The sequence below is a fragment of the Hemiscyllium ocellatum genome, chromosome 16 (assembly GCF_020745735.1).
Source record: "Hemiscyllium ocellatum isolate sHemOce1 chromosome 16, sHemOce1.pat.X.cur, whole genome shotgun sequence".
NCBI classification, from domain to species: Eukaryota; Metazoa; Chordata; class Chondrichthyes; order Orectolobiformes; family Hemiscylliidae; genus Hemiscyllium; species Hemiscyllium ocellatum.
Window position 1 is genome coordinate 77,087,879 of NC_083416.1, and position 20,656 is coordinate 77,108,534.

Consider the following 20,656-nt stretch of genomic DNA (forward strand, 5'->3'; position numbering starts at 1 on the left):
ACATTGATAAAACCTTCAATTATTTAGGGACAAAGACTTGAAAGGAATCTGGAGTTGCATTTTAATCAGCGTTACCTCCTAACTGCTTAAATGATTCACCAAGGGCAGCTCGTTTAAAGATTGTTAACTTTTTGCTGATAAATATTGTTTTATACCTCCCCATCATACTACACAAGAAGGAGAAGCCGTGCTCCAAAAGCTAGCAATTTTAAATAAACCTGTTGGACTATAATTTGGTGTCATTTGATTTTTGACCTTCTCCTTGTGTGACAGTATAGGACCAAAGAGCATCATCTCAGAGTAGGGAGTCACATATTTCAGATAGAAATGAGGGGGAATTTCTTCTCTTGGGGGTAATGAATCTGTGGAATTATTTACCACCGAATGCTGACAAGGCTGGGTCATTTAAGTTAAAAATCACACAACACCAGGTTATAGTCCAACAGGTTTAATCGGAAGCACTAGCTTTCGGAGCGCCGCTCCTTCATCAGGTGATAGTGGAGTACAAGTTCATAAGACACAGAATTTAGAGCAAAAGTTTACAGTGCGATGTAACTGAAATTATACATTGAAAAAGACCTGGCTTGTTTGTTAAGTCTCTCATCTTTTAGAATGACCATGTTGGTTTCAGTTCTTTCATTTGTAAATCTCAAAACTTTTTGAAAAGTTACATGTGTGATTTTTCACTTTGTCCACCCCAGTCCAATACCAGCACCTCCGGGTCATTAAGTATATCCAGCGCTGAGATAGACAGATTTTTAGTCAGTTGGGAATCAAGGGTTAGGTGGGTGAAAGCAGGCAAGTGGAGTTGAGGTTTATCAGATCAGCTATGATCTCATTGAATGGTGAAGCAGACTCGATGGGCTGAATGGCCTACTTCGGTTCCTACATCGTATGATCTTTGTCATACTTTGCTCCTAACTCCATCCTGTACAGGACTAAGGCGTGACTTATCTACACTTCAAGGTTTGCCTTTCATTGCAAATAGAGATGTATAGGTACTTTGGGGAAGGCGCATAGTTACTCTGGGTGCCCTTTGAGTTTGTGAAAATGGTGTCTGTGATGAGGGACCTCACTTAGAGGCTTGGGGAAATTAAGAGTTGAGGTGAGGTTTGACAGAGACTCAGTTTCATGCGTGGTTTCAATGGAGTATACAAGGAGAAATCGTCTATAGCGGCAATCCTTCATAAATTCATCAGGAATAGCTCCTTTATCCAGAGAGTGGTGAGAATGTGGAACTCACAACCATGAGGAGTACGTGTGGTGGCTAAGGTCATTTGTGGGAAATCTAAATAAACACACAAGGCGGAAAGGAAGAGAAGGATGTTCTGATGGGATGAGAGGAGACTAGTATGGTTATGATGGATCAAATGGCCTGTTTCTGTGTCATCTCTACTGTGTAAAAACTGCAGGGGTTGTTGTAACCTGGAGCACACTGCCTCAAAACGTGATTCAGGTGGATTCAACATTAACATGGCTGCCTTTTAATAGTCAAGTCCGTTGGTGTGGAGTCACGCCAAGGACCACGTACATAAGGATGGCAGCTTTCCTTCCCATAATGCCATCTGTGAAACAAATAGGGCTTTGTCAAGATCCAAAACCGTCATGATCTCTTGCAGCTTTTCATAAGAGGTCAGTGTTTTATTATCGATCAGGTTTTGGTATTATTTCACAATTTTTTTTTCTGATGTCAGGAGCCCTGGCAGTCGGGGTGAGCTCTCGTAACAAGTCCCTTATTCAGTTAATTGCTGGACCTTCCCTCAGCGAGAAATCGGAACTGACGTACTCACAGGGTTAAGGAGAACAGTGAGGAAGAGCTCTCCTCCATTAATGATCTTATCCAATTCTCTGGGCCCTCCGGGATATTCGCTGTAGAATATCGTGTGTGTGAAAAGCCCACACGTTTGACGAGGCAGAACCTTTGGAGAGACAAGGAAAAACGAAACAATGTCAGTCGCAAAGATTTCACCATCTCCTGCTGACAGCACTGTCAACATTTCTCAAGACGCTGGCTCAGTGGCACAGATCAACTTATAAGACAGTGAGCCGCAACATCATATTGCTACGTTTGTCAGTGACAGGCCCACAGTCGCTCCAGGGAATGAGCTGACAGGAATCCCTTGAGAGTTCCTGGTAAAAATGAAACACAGAACTTCAAAATGGGCTTCCTCTGTTCAATAAGAAAGGAACCTGAGGTCTCACGGAGGCTGGAACAGTCAGCGTTGCAGTGATAAGCTCATTATAAGAAGCTGTCAGTGCCACAGGATAATGCATTGGGAGTATCATGATGCATTGTTAGATGAATGGCCTGCCCAGTCAGAGACTACCCAGCCAGTCAGGCTGATCCCAGACCTGAGCTCCCCATTTCTTAACACCTACTGGTTGGCAGTGTGCAGTTTCTGCCAAGTCCACACTCTCAGATTAGCTCCTTGGACAAAGGCGCTTACTAAAATTCTTCAGTGGGTTGTGTGCATCACAAGCATCTCTTGCCTATCTCTGTTTCTCCTTGAACTTGGTGACTCATAGGGCTATTTCAGGGGGCAGTTAAGAGTCACCCTCATTGCTGTGGGTCTGGAGTCACGTGTAGGTCAGACGATGGCAGATATCTTTCCCAGAAGGAACCAGGTGGGTTTTACAAAATTCAATGGCAGTGTCATGGTCACCACTATTGAGATGAGCTTTTAAATCCAGAGAGTGAGGAGCCTGTAGAATTCACTACTGCAGACAGTGATCAAGGCCAGAATATGGTATCATTTCAAGGAGAGGTTGGGTACAGCAGTTGCAGCTAAAGGGGTCAAAGGATATGTTATAGGAAGGATTTTATTAGGCTGGAGAAGGTTCAGAATAGATTTAGCAGGGCGTTGCCAGGAATGGAAGGTTTGATTTATGAGGAGAGGTTGGATAGGTTGGGTCTTTTTTCACTGGAGTGTAGGAGGTCAAGGGGTGACCTTATAGAGAATTATCAAATCATGAGAAATACAGATAAGGGAAATGGCTGGTGTCTTTTCCCTAGGTGGGGGATTTCAAGACTAGGCAGCTTATTTTTAAGGTGAGAAGAGAAAGATTTAAAGAAGACACGAGGAGAATGTTTTTTACTCAGACAGTAGTTTGTGGGTAGAATGACCTGCCAGAGGAAGTGGTGGATGGGGATACAGTTACAACGTTTACAACATTACAAAAGACATTTGGATAAATTCATGTATAAGAAATATTTGGAAGGATATGGGCCAAGAGCAGGCAGGTGGGACTAGTTTATGGACTAGTTTGGGACTATGGACTGGTTGGACCGAAGGGTCTGTTTCAATGCTATATGACTGTATATGGGGGCAAGGTAGGAACAAGCTATTGAGTTAGATGATCAGCCATGATCACAGTAAATGGAATAGCAGGCTCAAAGAGTCAAATGGTCCTGCTCCTACTTCTATTTACAATGTTTCTATGTTAACTACTTGAATTAGATTCTACCATGAATGACCATAGCTCCACATCCCCTAATCAGTGTCTAGTCCATACCCTGTTTGTTGGTGTTCAAGACACTGACTTGAACAGATCTCTGTCCTTGGCCCCTGCTTCTGAGCTTCTGAAGGACTGTCACTGCTCCCAAACCCAAATTACAGGTTCAAATCCCATCTTCCAATAAGAGGACCCTGCAGTCCAAAGGTTGCTGCCCTTGCTGCTTTCAAATTAATGCAGGAGTCAGTACTCTTGCCCTGTGTATTCTAGGTGTGTCTGGTGTGCAGGGAATTAAAATCTAAACTTGGAGAGGCATCTCTATATGGTGACGAGAGAAGAGCTGGGACATGGTATTAAAGCTCTCACCATGATGCCATTGTGTTTGAACCCTCGCCGGAATCGAGCTGGTTTCAAGTGCGGATATTCCTCTGTACTTGTTACTTTCATCCCCCAGACCTGCTTCCACGCTTCGTAGAGCTGGATGTGAACGGGGTAAACTCCAGAATGATGAGGTGCCACTGCGTAGCCCATGTCAGTGGGAATACCATGCTCCTGCAAGAGAGAAACAGAACACCTGGTTTTTCATTGGACAGCTGAATAAACAAGGATCACAAGTTCATTTTCCTCTCTGCCTTTGGCTTTTTCCTTGAATGTCCCCTTAACCCTGAATAGATGCTGCCAGGAATCTGATAATGGTATACTCTAAGTGTGATGTTACTGTGGCATTAAGAGGTGTACTTTGTCCTGGGTTCTGTTCTGAGGAGAGGTTTTGAGGCAGAGGTGTTGAGTAATCTACCAGAGCCATTAGAGTAAACAGCTTGAGAGGCCTTGGAATTTTTTTAGAATTTGGAACAATAGAAGCAGCCTGAGAGGGTGGGGTCAAGCTCCCACAGAACCAGGATCTTTAGCTTTCAGTAGTTGCTGTTTGGGTCTTAAGGAAGTGCAAGTTATTTTTTTTTCTCTCTCACTTACAACCCAAAAGTTGGGGGTTCTCTTCCTGCTACAGGAGTTGCATATAAGGCAATCTGTTTTCTGAATTTGCCCTTTGCCAAGGGTGTGTTTATGGGATGTTACTATATTGGAGCAATTAATTAGTGATAGCTACTGTGTGTATTTTTCTGTTGTTATTCCAATTTTTTTTTGTTGTACTTAAACTTTGCTGGATGAATAAAGCTTGTTTGCTTTAAATCCAGTAGTCTGACCATCGAGTTGCATTTGGAATGCAACATTTATCTTGAAAATAAGAAAAAGTTAGGGTCCACACTACCTTCTGCATATTTTGAGAGTGTTTGGTCTTTTGTTCACAATATAAGCAGGGTGGCACGGTGGTTAGCTCTGCTGCCTCACAGCGCCAGGACCCAGGTTCAATTCCAGCCTCGGGTGACTGTCTACATGGAGTTTGCACATTCTCCCCGAGACTGTGTGGGCTCCCTCTGGGTGCCCTGGTTTCCTCCCACAATCCAAAGATACGTAGGTTAGGATGTCATGGGAAATTACGCACAGTGTCTGGGGATGTGTAGGTTGGACAGATTAGCTGTGGAGGTTGCAGGGATAGGGTAGGGAGGTGAACCTGGATGGGATACTCTTTGGACAGTTGGTGTAGGCTAGTTGGGATGAGTGGCATATCCCCACCCTGTCGGGATTTGATTAAGCTGAAGTATTATGCCCAGGTTTATCTTTTCTAATTTAATGTTTTAGTGCTGACCCCTCCTCTGGCTTTGCTTTACCAACTTGTGGGCGGCACGGTGGTACAGTGGTTAGCACTGCTGCCTCACAGTGCCTGAGACCCGGGTTCATTTCCCGACTCAGGCGACAGACTGTGTGGAGTTTGCACGTTCTCCCCGTGTCTGCGTGGGTTTCCTCCGGGTGCTCCGGTTTCCTCCCACAGTCCAAAGATGTGCGGGTCAGGTGAATTGGCCAAGCTAAATTGCCCGTAGTGTTAGGTAAGGGGTAAATGTAGGGGTATGGGTGGGTTGCGCTTCGGCGGGTCGGTGTGGACTTGTTGGGCCGAAGGGCCTGTTTCCACACTGTAAGTCTAAAAAAGTTCCTGACCCACTGATGGAATGCAGGCAATGCTTCAAGCAAGCTGCCTTGAATATTCTGTTACTGAGACTCAGCGCGTCATTAATGCAGTCTCAAAGAGCCACTATTCTGGAGTGGGTTCTCCACAAAGTGAGTGTTGGATGGTGAAGAAAGAACGTGAGAGAAAGGATGATAGTTCTTGAAACGTGGGCTAGGTGAACCAAGCAGTCAGACAGCAAGACATGCAGTCACGTTAGATACAGAGTAGACGTTCACTTATTGAAAAGGTACAGTCAGGGGGAGAGTGATGGTCAAGAATGGGACATTGGAAAGAAAGGTCAGGCATCATCCGAGGAGCAGGGGAATCGATGTTTCAGGCAAGAGGCCTTCACCAGGAATGAGGACGAAGGGCTTTTGCCCGAAACGTCGATTCTCCTGCTCCTCGGATGCTGCCAGATCTGCTGTGCTTTTCCAGCACAATACTCTCTTATCTCTAATCTCCAGCATCTGCAATCCTCACTTTCGCCCATTGGAAAGGAAGACCAGGCAGATTGGTCTCCTCGACAACGGAAGGAGAAACTGATGATGAAAAGTTAAAGGAGAGAAATAGAAATAGACTGAAAAATCATAGAATCCCTACGGTGTGGAAGCAGGCCATTCAGCCCATTGAGTCCACACTGACCTTCTGAAGAGCATCCCATGCAGAACCATCCCCTACCCTGTATTTCCCATGGCTAAACCCACCCAGTCATAGAATCCCCACAATGTGGAAATCAGCCCTTTGGCCCAACAAGTCCACACTGACTCTCTGAAGAGTAGCCCACCCACACCCATTCCCCTACCCTGACTAATGCACCTAACCAACACATGCCTGAACAAGATGGCCAATTCTCCCGAACCTGCACATCTTTGGACTGTGGGAGGAAACCAGAGCACCTGGAGAATGTGTGAACTCCATACAGTCAGTCACCCGAGGCTGGAATGGAACCTGGAGCCCTGGCACTGTGAAGCTGCAGTGTTAACCACTGAGCCACTGTGCCACCCCAAAATGGATTGATAAAAGCAGAGAAGAAGCAAGGGCCCAGTTAAGGCTATAGTGACAACGACTGAACAAACCAAATATAGATGCTATCGGTTCTCCAGTATGTTTTGGTTATAATGAGCCTCAGTGTAAAGATTAGAGAACAACTTAGACAGATTTCTTCTACACTGGGACACAGTGGATTTGTTAATAGATATCCAACGCACAAAATACAGCCTGACAACTTTGTAAGGCCCTAGAGTGAAGCGCAAGAGGAAACTGAAGTATCTATCCATCCCATCCTGATGAGAGCCATAACTCTGTTTTCATTCATAGATCCTGCCTGAAAGAATTTCCAGCATTTTGTCTCTTTATTTCAGCATCTGCAGTATTCTGCCTCGATATGAACTCACTCCAACCTGCTTCATTTCCGTCATGAAGTGAATGAGCACAAATTAATCTTCAACAGAAAATTCCCCAGGAATTCCAGCCAGGAGCTGAGCTCACCAAAACGCCAGCGCTGTGTGTCACAACGTCCACAATTTCTAACTCCAGGTCAGATGTTTGTGAGTTCTTCTGGAGAGTATTGGGCTGTTGCCCCAGTACTGACCTTGGTACGCCTCACTGTGCCACAAAACTGGTCCTGAAGAAGGGTTACACCTGAAACGTTGACGTCTCCACGTCCTGATGGTGCCTGGCTCGCTGTGTTCTTCCAAACATCTGCTCGTCTATTTTGGATTCCAGCATCTGCAGTTTTTCTTTATCTCTAACAAAACTGGTAAAGGCATCAGGGCATTTGAACTCAAGAACTCCTGATAACCAAACAGGCACTTTACTAAACAACTAAATGTTCTTTTTCCAAATCAACCCATTCAGACATGGTATGATACATCTCTGGCATGGGGGGGGATTGAACCTTGGCCTCCAAGCTCAGAATTGCGATGAGAGTGACAGCCCTTGACATCAAGGCCACAGGAGACACTTTACCTGATGAAGGGGCAGTGCTCCGAAAGCTTGTGATTTCAAATAGACCTGTTGGACTATAACCTGGTGTCATGTAACTTCTGACTGTGTCCACCCTGGTCCAACACTGGCACCTCCACATCATGGCACTTGGCTGAGTGTGCCAAAGTGTATCCTAGCAAAACTGGAATCAATGGGTATTGGGGGGCAAACTCTCTGCTGGTTGGAGTCATACCTGGCACATAAGATGATGATTGTGGTTATTGGAGGTCAGTCATCTCTGCTCCAGGACATCTCCACAGGAGTTCCTCAGGGTAGTGTCCTTGACTCAACCATCTTCAGCTGCTTCATCAATGACCTTCCCTCGAACAGAAGATCAGAACTGGGGATGTTCGCTGATGATTGTACAATGGTCAGCACCACTTGCAGCTCCTCAGATACTAAAGCAGTCCAGGTTCAAATGCACCAAGATCTGGACAATATCCAGGCTTGGGTTGACAAGTGGCAAGTAACATTCACTCCACACAAATGTCAGGCCATGACCATCTCCAATAAAAGACAATCTAACCACCGCCTCTTGATTTTCAATGGTGTTACCATCACTGAATCCCCTACTATGCACATTCTTGGGATTACCATTAGCAAGAAACTCAACTGAATTCACCATATAAACACAGTGGCTACAAGAGCAGGTTACATCCTAGGAATACTGCAGGGAATATCTCACATCCTGACTGCCCAGAACCTGTCCACCAACCAGACGGCACCAATCAGGAGTGCGATGGAATACTTCGCACATGCCTGGAGGAGGGCAGCGCCAAACAATACTCAAGAAGCTTGACACCGTTCAGGGCAAAGCAGTTTGCTTGTCTGGTACCACATCCATAACATCCACTTTCTCCAGCACTGATGTTCAGTAGCAGCCGTGTCTACTTCCTAAGAGACTCACTGCAGAAATTCCCCAAAGATCCTCAGACAGCACCTTCAAAACCCACAACCACTTCCATCTAGAAGGACAAGGGCAGCAGATACATGGGAGCACCACCACCTGCAAGTTCTCCTCCAACTCACTCACCATCCTGACTTGGAAATACATCGCCGTTCCTTCACTGTTGTTGGGTCAAAATCTTGGAACTCCCTCCCTAAGGACATTGTGGGTCTACCTACAGCACATAGACTTCAGTAGTTCAAAAAGGCAGCGCACCTTCTCAAAGACAACTAGGGACGAACAATAAATGCTGACCCAGCCAGTGACATCCATGTCCCATGAGTAAACAGGAAAAAGTAGGGACACCAGCACTGCACCACAAGTTCCTCCTCTAGTCACTGTATCCGGCGTACAGTCATCTAGTTTCACCTGTTAAGATTAAGCTCTGTTAAGATTGTCCTGTGAGTGCTGGCCCATACATCTTAAAGGGAACGTTGCTAGTGTGGGGTCTGTTTTCCAGTTGTGCTTTCTGTGTGGACGTGCATCCTTTCAGCTTAAGAGGGAATGTAGGTAAGGTGGCTGTATAAAACAAGCATTTCTAGTTGAACCCAGTGTGAAACCTTGCTAAAGGATTGAGCAGAAACGCAGTTAGATTGTTCGAGACAGTACAGGATGAAATCATGTCCTTTAAGACCGAGCCAAGACATGGGAAAGGGGGGATACAAGTCCTTATGGTCATCTGTCTGCATGCAAAGCCAACAAACCCAGCATTGCTATAACATCCAAACCATCCTTTTTTCCTCCCGGGAGTGTTATCCGGATGGTTTCACATTTTATGACAGCCTCGCAGCTTCAGAAACAGCGCCATGCCGTATGGGCAGGTCCACGTGTCAATGAATAAAACAAAGAACTGTGGATGTGGAGATCAGAAACAAAACCAGAAATTGCTGGAGAAACACAGCAGGTCTGGCAGCATCTGTGGACTGAAAGCAGAGTTAACATTGCACATCCAGTGACCCTTCATCAGCCTATTCTGCCTCTCCTTGTTGCTCAAACCTTCCAACCCTGGCAACATCCTTGGAAATCTTTTCTGAACCATTTCAAGTTTCACAACATCCTTCCAACTAGAGGGAGACCAGAACTGCACACAATATTTCAAAAGTGGCCTAACCATGTACAGCCACAACATGACCTCCTAACTCCTATACTCAATGCTTTGACCAATAAAGGAAAGTACACTCAATGGAGTTTCGAAGGATGAAGGGGGATCTGATTAAAACTGCCTGGACATTGGGAAAATATTTCCATTGGTAGGAGAGACAAGGACCCAAAGGCACAGACTTAGAGAGTAATGGGAACATAACATGGAGATAAGGAGAAACCCCTTTTAGCCAGAGAGTGGTGAATCGATGGAATTCACAGTCACATAAGGCTGTGGAGGTCAGGTCATTGAATATATATAAGACTGAGATAGATAAGTTCTTGATTGCCAAGAGAATAAAGCAGGAAAATGGTGTTGAAAATCTAAATCAGCCATGATTCAAAGGCTGAGCAGACTCAATGGGCTGAATGGCTTAATTTCTGCTCTCACATCTTATGGTCTTACTTAGTGAGATGAGGAGAAATGTCTTCACTCGGAGGGTCAGGAGCCTGTGGAATTCTCTGCCACAGAAAGTATTTGAGGCCAAAACATTTAATGTTTCCAAGAAGGAGTTGGGTCTGGTTCTTAAGGTTAAAGAGAAAATGGGAACATTGTACTGAATTGGATGATCAACCATGATCATATTTTATGGTAGGGCTGAATGGCCCACTCCTGCCACTATTTTCTATGTTTCTAATGCTGCTGGTAACACCTAAAACAACAGGCCCAATCCAACCTGGACATCTTAACCAGGGTCCTTCTGGATATACATCCTCAGATCTAGGCTTGATGCTTCCATTTTATATCCGTGAGACTGCTACATGAAGGCTTAATCTCTACCCCTCAGCATGTTTTTAATTTAAAAGTCCCTCTCCTTTTATAAGTAAACAGAAGGATATATGACCAGGCCTTAGGCCATTGTGGATTTTCACCTCACAATGAGAAGGATTCTGCCTTGATTAACATTACTGCACACAGCAGAGAGAGAATTTGGCACCACTTCTGCAAGAGCTGCAGTTTGATCACCTGCTATTTTCTCACCTCTGGTGTGATGACAGATCTCTACAGACAAGCAGACCTGTTAATGAGCTCTCAGCTCTTTATATTTGCAGCAGTGAGGAACAGTGAGGAAGATAGAATATTGCTGTCAGGTTGGGGAGGGAGAAGAGAGAAGACAGTGAACTTCCAAGAAGCTACAGTTCAGTTTTGTCTGATACAGTTATACCCCAGGCAGTGGCTGCTTACAGAACCATGCAATATCTATATATCCATTAATTATAATATCAGTTCCTGCCGTTCTAAAGAACACAGTGGTAAACTCTCAGCAATCACCTTTAGCAGCTGCTGTACAGAGATCAGGAGCTATGTGTATTGACAAAAGAGAAAGAAAGCACTGAGTGTAAGAATTAATGGCACGGTCACTGTCATATGAATACTGCAATTTGCACAGTTAGTGGAAGCAGTGACAGACAGATTTAATGAACTGAGGTTTCACAGGAATAGACAACAGCGGGAACGAATTGATTCAATCCTTGCACTCTTATGATCTGTGCTGCACTAAATGGTAGCTGACAGCACCAGAGCAAGCCACAAATGGCATTTTTGACCTTGATTGCAGAGAAACATAGAAAATAGGAATGGCATAGGCCATTCGGCCCCTCATTCCTGTTCTGCCATTCAATATGATCATCCCTGATAATCCAACTCATAATTCCCTGTTCCCACATTGATCCACTTTAGCCCTAAGAACTATATCTAACTACTTCTTGAAAACATTAAATGTTTTGGACACTTTCAGTGACAGAGAATTCCACAGGGTTTCTGGGTGAAAACATTTTTCCTCACCTCCACCCTAAATGACCTACCCCATATCCTATGACCCCCATTTTCCTGCATTTACCCTGTTGTTAACAAAACTAGATTACATCTTAAAAGCTTCTCTGAGGACCCCTAATTCTTCTAAATTCCAGTGAATATGGTCCTAACTGATCCAGTCTCTCTTCATACATCAGTCCTGCCATCCTAGAAATCAGTCTGGTAAACCTTAGACTCCATCCATACGGAGAACAAGCTCCCTTAGATAAGGAGACCAAAATTGCACGCAATACTGTAGGAGTGGTCTCATCACTGCCCCTGTACACCTGCAGCAAGATACCTCTGCTCCTGTACTCACACCGTCTCACTATAAAGGCCAACATACCACTTGTCGTCTTCATCATCTATGCCACCCACACACTTCATGTCAGTGACCAGAGTATGAGGGCACCCAGACCTTGTTCCATCCACATGGCAGCAGATACATAGGAACATCATCCCTTGCAAGTTTCCCTCCAAGCCACTCACCATCCTAACTTGGAAATATATCCCCACTGTCATTGGCTCACAATAATGGAATTCCCTCCGTACAGGAACCTGTCAGCCAGGCCTTAGCGAGATCTTGGGTGCACATGAGGTTTGGGGCCATCACTGAACGCCATATCTTTCATGTAGCTGCAGTACCAGCAATGACCATTGCTCTTGGTGGTGCTGCTGGTATGCAGAGGCACCAGTCTTTGGTTGGCTGACAACTCTACGAGATGGGAGACAGACTGAAGGCCTGCCTCAAACTAATTTCTGAAAAATTTCAGCAAAACTAAATCTAAGCTGACATGGACTTGACCCAACCTTTACTCTGGGTGTGGGGAGCACAACGTTCAGTATATAATCCAGTCCAACATCTTTTGAGAATAAATATATTTGATAGGAACTTTAGGACTCCAAAATCAAACCAGTAGTGAGCAAACTCAGGAGCTGTTCTTCAATTATTCCTGACTTTTTGTCACTCAGATACAAAACCAGTACACAGACGGTATTGGGAACAGTATTGAGGATAAGACACAGTTTCCAAAGAAAATCCTGGGAGTTGTCAGCTATCCAAATGGGTAAAATTGAAATGTATCTTAATGAAAGAGTTTTCAAAATGCACATTACAACAGGGTCAAAGTAACATGTTTTTCTTTCAAGAGGTATGTTTTTGATTTCCAAGGGCAACCTTTCCATTCTTGCTAACTTGGGGGTATTGCTGGAAAACAAAGATATAGCTTGTCAAAGCTCCTTGTCTTACAATCATCAGGACAATTTGTGAGCATGCCAATAAAGGGAAAACCTATCATTTATACTGAACGAGAGGAGAGTGTTGAAGTTTTGTATGGACAAATGGAAACTCTTCCTAACTCTTTCATTAGGCCAGGTGCACACATGGTAACAATGCCTTCTGTGTTTGTGTTGATGCAAGGGGTATTTGGACTCACCACTCAGAAGCAGAATTAGAAGAATTCAACAATATTCCCATTAATCATCACTGTTGGCACAAAGAGAAAGCATTCATTTCCTAGACTCCACAAGACAACATAGAAATGTAGAAAACTGGAACTGGAGCAGACCATTCGGTCCTTTGAACCTGCTTTACCATTCAATATGATCATGGCGGATCATCCAACTCAATAACCCGTTTCCCCACTTTCTCCCCACATCCTTTGATTCCTTGAGCCCTGAAAACTGTATCTCCTTCTTAAAACATTCAATAATTGCTTTCTACGGCAGGGATTTCCACAGGCTCACAAGTGTCTGGGTGAAGACATGTCTCCTCCATCCCAGTCCTATCCGGTAACCTTAGACTATGACCCCCATTGTGGACTCACCATCTATGGAAACATCCTTCCTGCATTTACTCTATCTACCCTCTTTACCTACATCAGGCAGAATTTAGCAGAAGTTGGTTTTTGCAAAATAACTGGCACACCCGTACATCACGCTAAACATGTTTTCTGCAGGCTGGTGAGATCACAACTAAACAGTTGCATACTTGTCTCTACCAAAGTCACTGCATCTCAAGCAATTCACAGTATTGAGATGCTTTGAAATGTGATAACATTTTCCTGAAATACAACTCTACACCATTACACCAACGTGGCAATGTTAATGACAATAGTATCCACTGCAAGTCAGTTGAAAGATTTAAGACTGCCCACACTCTCTTTGCAGACCCTCTCCCCAGTTTGGAGCTCCTCTTCCCCTTTAGATACTCTACAGTATGGAAACAGGACCTTCGGCCCAACAAGGCCATACCAACCCTCCAAAGAGTAACCCACCCAGACCCATTCCCCTACTCTATAGTTACCCCTGACTAATGCACCTAACACTACGAGCAATTTAGCATGGCCAATTCACCTGACCTGCACATCTTTGGGCTGTGGGAAGAAACTGGAGCACCCGGAGGAAACCCACGCAGACACGGGGAGAATGTACAAACTCCACACAGACAGTCGCCCAAGGTGGGAATCGAACCTGGGTCCCCGGTGCTGTGAGGCAGCAGTGCGAACCACTGAGTCACAGTGCTGCCCTTTGCAAAGTGGCATTCCCACAAGCCTCTAGTCCCCATTCCCCATTGGACAGGCTGCTTCTTTACAGACATCCCCATCTTCCCTAAGCCACTCAACACTTCAGTCTTCAGCAATCTCTGACAGTGAAACCAAAGCTTCTCACTGCTCCCCCAGTCATGGGCACTTCTCTCTTGCATTTTCTGTGACTGGGTTTCAATGTTTATGCATCAGATGTGAGACAGGACCAATCGGTGACTGGTGGAGAGGCACCTCACCAACTGAGAAACATATCAGCCATGATCGAATGATGGAGCAGACCTGATGGGCAGAATGGCCTAATTCTGCTCCGAGCCAGAGTCATAGAGATGACTTGGGTCCAACTCGTCCATGCCGACCAGATATCCCAACCTAATCTAGTCCCATTTGCCAGCACTTAGCCCACATCTCTCTAAACCCTTCCTATTCATATATCCATCCAGATGCCTTTTAAACATTGTAATTATACCAGCCTCCACCACGTCCTCTGGCAGCTCATTCCCCACACGTACCACCCTCTGCGTGAATCTCATGGTCTGTCTATTCTTCTGAGGCAGGCCAATTTTCTTTGATTTGTTGACACCTTCATTGATTTTTCCTGGGTCTTCAGGAGACCTTTGGGAGGTAGCGAACCCTCCCACTAACCCTTCGTATCTAGAGCATTTCAGGGACAAAACATTTTCAACTGTGTACGAAACCACTGGGTGCAGTTTGGGAACAAGTTGTGTTTTTCTGCTTGGCTGATCTTTCTGGTCTCGTTTGGCAAATTTTGTGGATGACACGTTTGGGGACCAGTAAAGAAGTTATAAGCGGGACATGCTCCAACTCACCAGCGCAAACTGCTTGTTGAGGAGCATTTGCTCAGCTAGCACTGACTGGTTGTGGAACAGATGGGGTTGCATGTGACTCCACATGTGAGGGAACCACCAGAACTCCTCCACGTTGGCCAGGAGAAGACTGTCCCCTTGGTCTTCCTCATCGGTCCCTGAAAGACAAGGAATTGATCATAAACCAGCCCAGCTGAAAGGTTACTATGTACAACAACAACAACATTCATTGATCTAGCACCTTTAATATAGTAAAGCATCTCAGCACTGCAAACCAAAACACCACGCTTTGGCACTGATTGGTTGGTTGCATCAAACGTAAATCTTGTTGAGAATAGACACATGTTTATCATCTTGTGAGGAGAATGAGGGTAAGTGGAGTTGAAATGCCCATCAGCCATGATTGAATGGCGGAGTGGACTCGATGGACCGAATGGCCTTACTTCCACTCCTATGTCTTATGGTCTTACACTTAGAATCTATAGAATCCATACAGTGTGGAAACAGGTCCTTTGGCCCAACAAGTCCACACCGACCCTCCGAAGAGTAACCCACCCAGACTCATTCCCGTCCCCTATTATCCTACATTTACCCCTGACTAAAGCACTTTACCTACACATCACTGAACACTATGGGCAATTTAGCATGGCCAATTCACCTGACCTGCACATCTTATTGGACTGTGGGAGGAAACCGGAGCACCCAGAGGAAACCCATACAGACACGGGGAGAATCTGCAAACCCCACACAGACAGTCGCCTGAGGCTGGAACCAAACCCAGGTCCCTGGCACTGAGAGGCAGCAGTGCTAACCACTGAGCGACTGTCCCCACATGATCACACACACATGGGTGTGGGGGGGGGGGGAGAGAGAGAGAGAGAGAGAGAGAGAGAGAGAGAGAGAGAGAGACACACACGCACACACAGTCAGCCATGACCTGTCTCTCAACCAACACCACAGGTCAGCTGGTGTCCTACCTCATGTTCCTTGTGGCATACTGCTGTGTTTTTCCACACACTGCAATAGTCAGTATAATCCAAATATACCTCATTGGCTGTGGAGTGTCCCACAGCCATGAAAGGACGCTACAGAAATGCATATCTTGGTTTCTAGGCTCAATGCCCATTTACACTTAGCAACTAAAATGATTCAGGAGATAAAAGTAATTAACACAAACAGAGAAGACTGTAAATTAATAATTCAAAACAGCAATGTGTGTGTGTGTGAGAATCAGAACCATGGCTGTGGGCCACTGGCTTTAAGCAGCTACCCTGCGTACCCAACCTCTATCTGCTCACCGATTGCACACAGTTTACATACCACTGGGGCTGTAGAAGAAGACACTGTAGGTGTACTCCCTGGGCAATCTTTCAGGCTCCACCACCGTGGGGAGGAATGTCTTCACCCAGAGAGTGGGGAGCCTGGAGGATTCTCTGGAACAGAAAGTGGTTGAGGCCAAAGTGCTGAATGTTTTCAGGAAGGAGTCTGTTCAAGTTCTCAGGGATCAAAGAGTATGGGGGAGAAAGTGGGACTGGGTTGGACAATCAGCCATGACTGTATTGAATGGCGGAGAAGGCTCGAAGGGCCGAAGGGCCTCCTCCTGCACCTATTCTCTCTACGTTTCTATGTAAATAAAGGTACAACATTAGTAGTATCAGGCCAAATGCCAGGGTTCCTCATTGCTTCCTCTGTCGAGGTAATTCAAGCAATGAAAGTTGACTTGCCAATCTGTCACCTTTTCTCTTGTAGCTGGAGTGTGGCAGCAACAGCTCAGTGTGGGGCTGGGCCGATGTGGGGCTGGGCCGATGTGGGGCTGGGCTGATGCAGGGGCTGGGCCGATGCAGGGGCTGGGCCGATGTGGGGCTGGGCCGATGTGGGGCTGGGCTGATGCAGGGGCTGGGCCGATGCGGGGCTGGGCTGATGCAGGGGCTGGGCCGATGCAGGGGCTGGGCCGATGCAGGGCTGGGCTGGGCCGATGCGGGGCTGGGCTGATGCAGGGGCTGGGCCGATGCGGGGCTGGGCCGATGTGGGGCTGGGCCGATGTGGGGCTGGGCCGATGTGGGGCTGGGCCGATGTGGGGCTGGGCCGATGTGGGGGCTGGGCCGATGTGGGGCTGGGCCGATGTGGGGCTGGGCCGATGTGGGGCTGGGCCGATGTGGGGCTGGGCCGATGTGGGGCTGGGCCGATGTGGGGCTGGGCCGATGTGGGGCTGGGCTGATGCAGGGCTGGGCTGATGCAGGGCTGGGCTGATGCAGGGGCTGGGCTGATGTGGGGCTGGGCTGATGCAGGGCTGGGCTGATGCAGGGGCTGGGCCGATGCAGGGGCTGGGCCGATGCAGGGGCTGGGCCGATGCAGGGGCTGGGCCGATGCAGGGGCTGGGCCGATGTGGGGCTGGGCTGATGCAGGGGCTGGGCTGATGTGGGGCTGGGCTGATGCAGGGGCTGGGCTGATGTGGGGCTGGGCTGATGCAGGGGCTGGGCTGATGCAGGGGCTGGGCTGATGCGGGGGCTGGGCTGATGCAGGGCTGGGCTGGGCTGATGTGGGGCTGGGCTGATGCAGGGGCTGGGCTGATGCAGGGGCTGGGCTGATGCAGGGCTGGGCTGATGCAGGGCTGGGCTGATGCGGGGCTGGGCTGATGCAGGGGCTGGGCTGATGCAGGGGCTGGGCCGATGCAGGGGCTGGGCCGATGCAGGGGCTGGGCCGATGCAGGGGCTGGGCCGATGCAGGGGCTGGGCCGATGTGGGGCTGGGCTGATGCAGGGGCTGGGCTGATGCAGGGGCTGGGCTGATGTGGGGCTGGGCTGATGCAGGGGCTGGGCTGATGCAGGGGCTGGGCTGATGCGGGGGCTGGGCTGATGCAGGGCTGGGCTGGGCTGATGTGGGGCTGGGCTGATGCGGGGCTGGGCTGATGCAGGGGCTGGGCCGATGCAGGGCTGGGCTGATGCAGGGGCTGGGCCGATGCAGGGCTGGGCCGATGCAGGGGCTGGGCTGATGCAGGGGCTGGGCTGATGCAGGGGCTGGGCTGATGCAGGGGCTGGGCTGATGCAGAGCTGGGCTGATGCGGGGCTGGGCTGATGCAGGGGCTGGGCTGATGCAGGGGCTGGGCTGATGCAGGGGCTGGGCTGATGCAGGGCTGGGCTGGGCTGATGCAGGGCTGGGCTGATGCAGGGCTGGGCTGATGCAGAGCTGGGCTGATGCAGAGCTGGGCTGGGCTGATGCAGGGGCTGGGCTGATGTGGGGCTGGGCTGATGCGGGGCTGGGCTGATGCAGGGCTGGGCTGATGCAGAGCTGGGCTGATGCAGAGCTGGGCTGGGCCGATGCAGGGCTGGGCTGATGCGGGGCTGGGCTGATGTGGGGCTGGGCTGGGCCGATGTGGGGCTGGGCCGATGCGGGGCTGGGCTGATGCAGGGCTGGGCTGATGCAGGGGCTGGGCTGATGCAGGGGCTGGGCTGATGCAGAGCTGGGCTGATGCGGGGCTGGGCTGATGCAGGGGCTGGGCTGATGCAGGGGCTGGGCTGATGCAGGGGCTGGGCTGATGCAGGGCTGGGCTGGGCTGATGCAGAGCTGGGCTGATGCAGGGCTGGGCTGATGCAGAGCTGGGCTGATGCAGAGCTGGGCTGGGCTGATGCAGGGGCTGGGCTGATGTGGGGCTGGGCTGATGCGGGGCTGGGCTGATGCAGGGCTGGGCTGATGCAGAGCTGGGCTGATGCAGAGCTGGGCTGGGCCGATGCAGGGCTGGGCTGATGCGGGGCTGGGCTGATGTGGGGCTGGGCTGGGCCGATGTGGGGCTGGGCCGATGCGGGGCTGGGCTGATGCAGGGCTGGGCTGATGCAGGGGCTGGGCTGATGCAGGGGCTGGGCTGATGCAGGGCTGGGCTGGGCTGATGCAGGGGCTGGGCTGATGCAGGGGCTGGGCTGGGCTGATGCAGGGGCTGGGCTGATGCAGGGCTGGGCTGGGCTGATGCAGGGGCTGGGCTGATGCAGGGGCTGGGCCGATGCAGAGAGCCCTTGGAGACAGACTGTGATGTTTGTCTTTCTGACTTTGTTTCCTGTTGTTCTGACCTATGCTCATACAGTGTATTGCTGTAATATAATGTTTCTTCTTCATTTCCCTACTCTGTAACTAAGGATTGTACCGAAGTAGTCTGTGTGGTGGTGGAAGTGTCAACTTATAAACTTTTCACTTTTCATCTGAGTACATGTAACAATAGAGCGAATTCGATTCATTCATTCATTCATTCAAATTGGAGTGACCACTTAGCATTCTTGTGTTTATCCTGATGAGTCTAATATGAAAAGCCTCAGTAAAACCTCTCTCTTGCAGCTGTATTCATGGAGAAACCATCCGAACATGCATCCAATGGCCTGATGAAAGGTGGGGTGTAAGGAGTGTTTTTACAGAATCACACGATTGCTACAGTGCAGGAGGAGGCCAGTCAGCCCATCGTGTTTGTTCTGGTGCTCCAAATGAGCAATACACCTGTGCTATTCTCCTAATGTCTCTCCATTGAGACATTGTACATGGTTACTTTTCAGATACAGCCTATTCTGTTTTGGAAGCCTTGAATGGACCTAACTCCAAAATACTCTCAAGGCTGTGCATTCCAAACTCTAACCACTTGCTGCATGGAATAGATCATCTTCATCTCGATTTTGCTTTTTTGTAGATTATTGTAAATCTGTGCTCTTTTGTTCCCAATCTTTCAATCAGTGGGAACAGTTCCTCCCTATGTATTCTGTCCAGACCCCTCAGAGAGTGATAGAGATGTACAGCACAGAAACACAAGTCCAACTCATCCATACCAACCAGATGCAAAGTTAATCTAGTCCCATTTGGCCCATATCCCTCCAAACCCTTCCTATTCATATACCCATCCAGATGCCTTTTAAATGTTGTAATTGTACCAGCCTCCACCACATCCTCTGGCAGCTCATTCCATACACGCACCAAGCTCTGCATGAAAAAGTTGCCCCTTAGGTCCCTTTTAAACTGTTACCTTCTCACATTACACCTATGCCCTCTAGTTTTGGACTCCCCTACCCAACAGAAAAGACCTTGACTCTCCACCCTATCCATGCCCCTCATGATTTTATAAACCTCTATAAGGTCACTCCTCAGCCTCCGATGCTCCAGGGAAAACAGCCCCAGCCTGTTCAGCCACTTCCTATAGCTCAAACCCTCCAACCCTGGCAACATCCTTGTAAATATTTTCTGAGCCTTTCAAGTTTAACAACATCTTTCTAATAGCAGGGAGACCAGAATTGAACACAACATTCCAAAGGGGCCTAACCAATGTTCTGTATGGCCAAAACATGCCAACCCAACTCTTATACTCAATGTACTGATTTTGAATACCTCTTCTCCAAAGATAGGATTCACAACTTTCGCAGTCTCTCTTATAACTGAACTTCTCCATCCCTGAAACCATTCTTATGAATTTTCTGCACTCCTGGTATTGTCTGAGGTGACCACAGCTGGTATCTTGTGGTGTTTGCCACCTTTGCCAGGATGTGGGACTGGGTAAAGGTCGTATGAAATAGGGCACTGTCAATAATCCTCCTTTGTCTTGCATCTGTGGTGGTCTCAAATAAAAAGGGTAAAGTCACCATAGTCCTGCTTTCTTGTTAGAGAGAGAGAGATGGTGGTGAGTTTACCCTGAGGGTCACCATGCCTCAGGTGAGGGAGAGAGATTGAGAAGGAGAGTCTTTCATGGTAACCTCAGCCTGTGCAGGAATCGAACTCACGCTGTTGGTATCATTCTGCATCACAAACCAGCCATCCAGCTAACTGAGCTAACACATCCCACCCCTCCCAGCCAAGAGCGGAGGGCTCCTTTTAGTCTGTTGGGTACTGTTCCAGATGCACCAGATTCCCACAAGAAACACATCCAAAAATGTCATGCTAT

General features: G+C 48.0%; 1 protein-coding gene across 4 annotated transcripts in view; it reads right to left on the minus strand.

The window, feature by feature from the left end:
- The window catches only part of ndst1b (N-deacetylase/N-sulfotransferase (heparan glucosaminyl) 1b), a 274,405-nt gene that overhangs the window by 57,165 nt on the left and 196,584 nt on the right, over positions 1-20,656 (minus strand). For all 4 annotated transcript variants that reach the window (XM_060837417.1, XM_060837416.1, XM_060837418.1 and 1 more), the window contains 3 exons: positions 14,756-14,910; positions 3,820-4,005; positions 1,791-1,919 (listed from right to left, as the gene is read on the minus strand). In XM_060837417.1, coding sequence (XP_060693400.1) covers positions 1,791-1,919; positions 3,820-4,005; positions 14,756-14,910 — 470 coding nt within the window. The remainder of the gene's footprint in view (positions 1-1,790; positions 1,920-3,819; positions 4,006-14,755; positions 14,911-20,656) is intronic.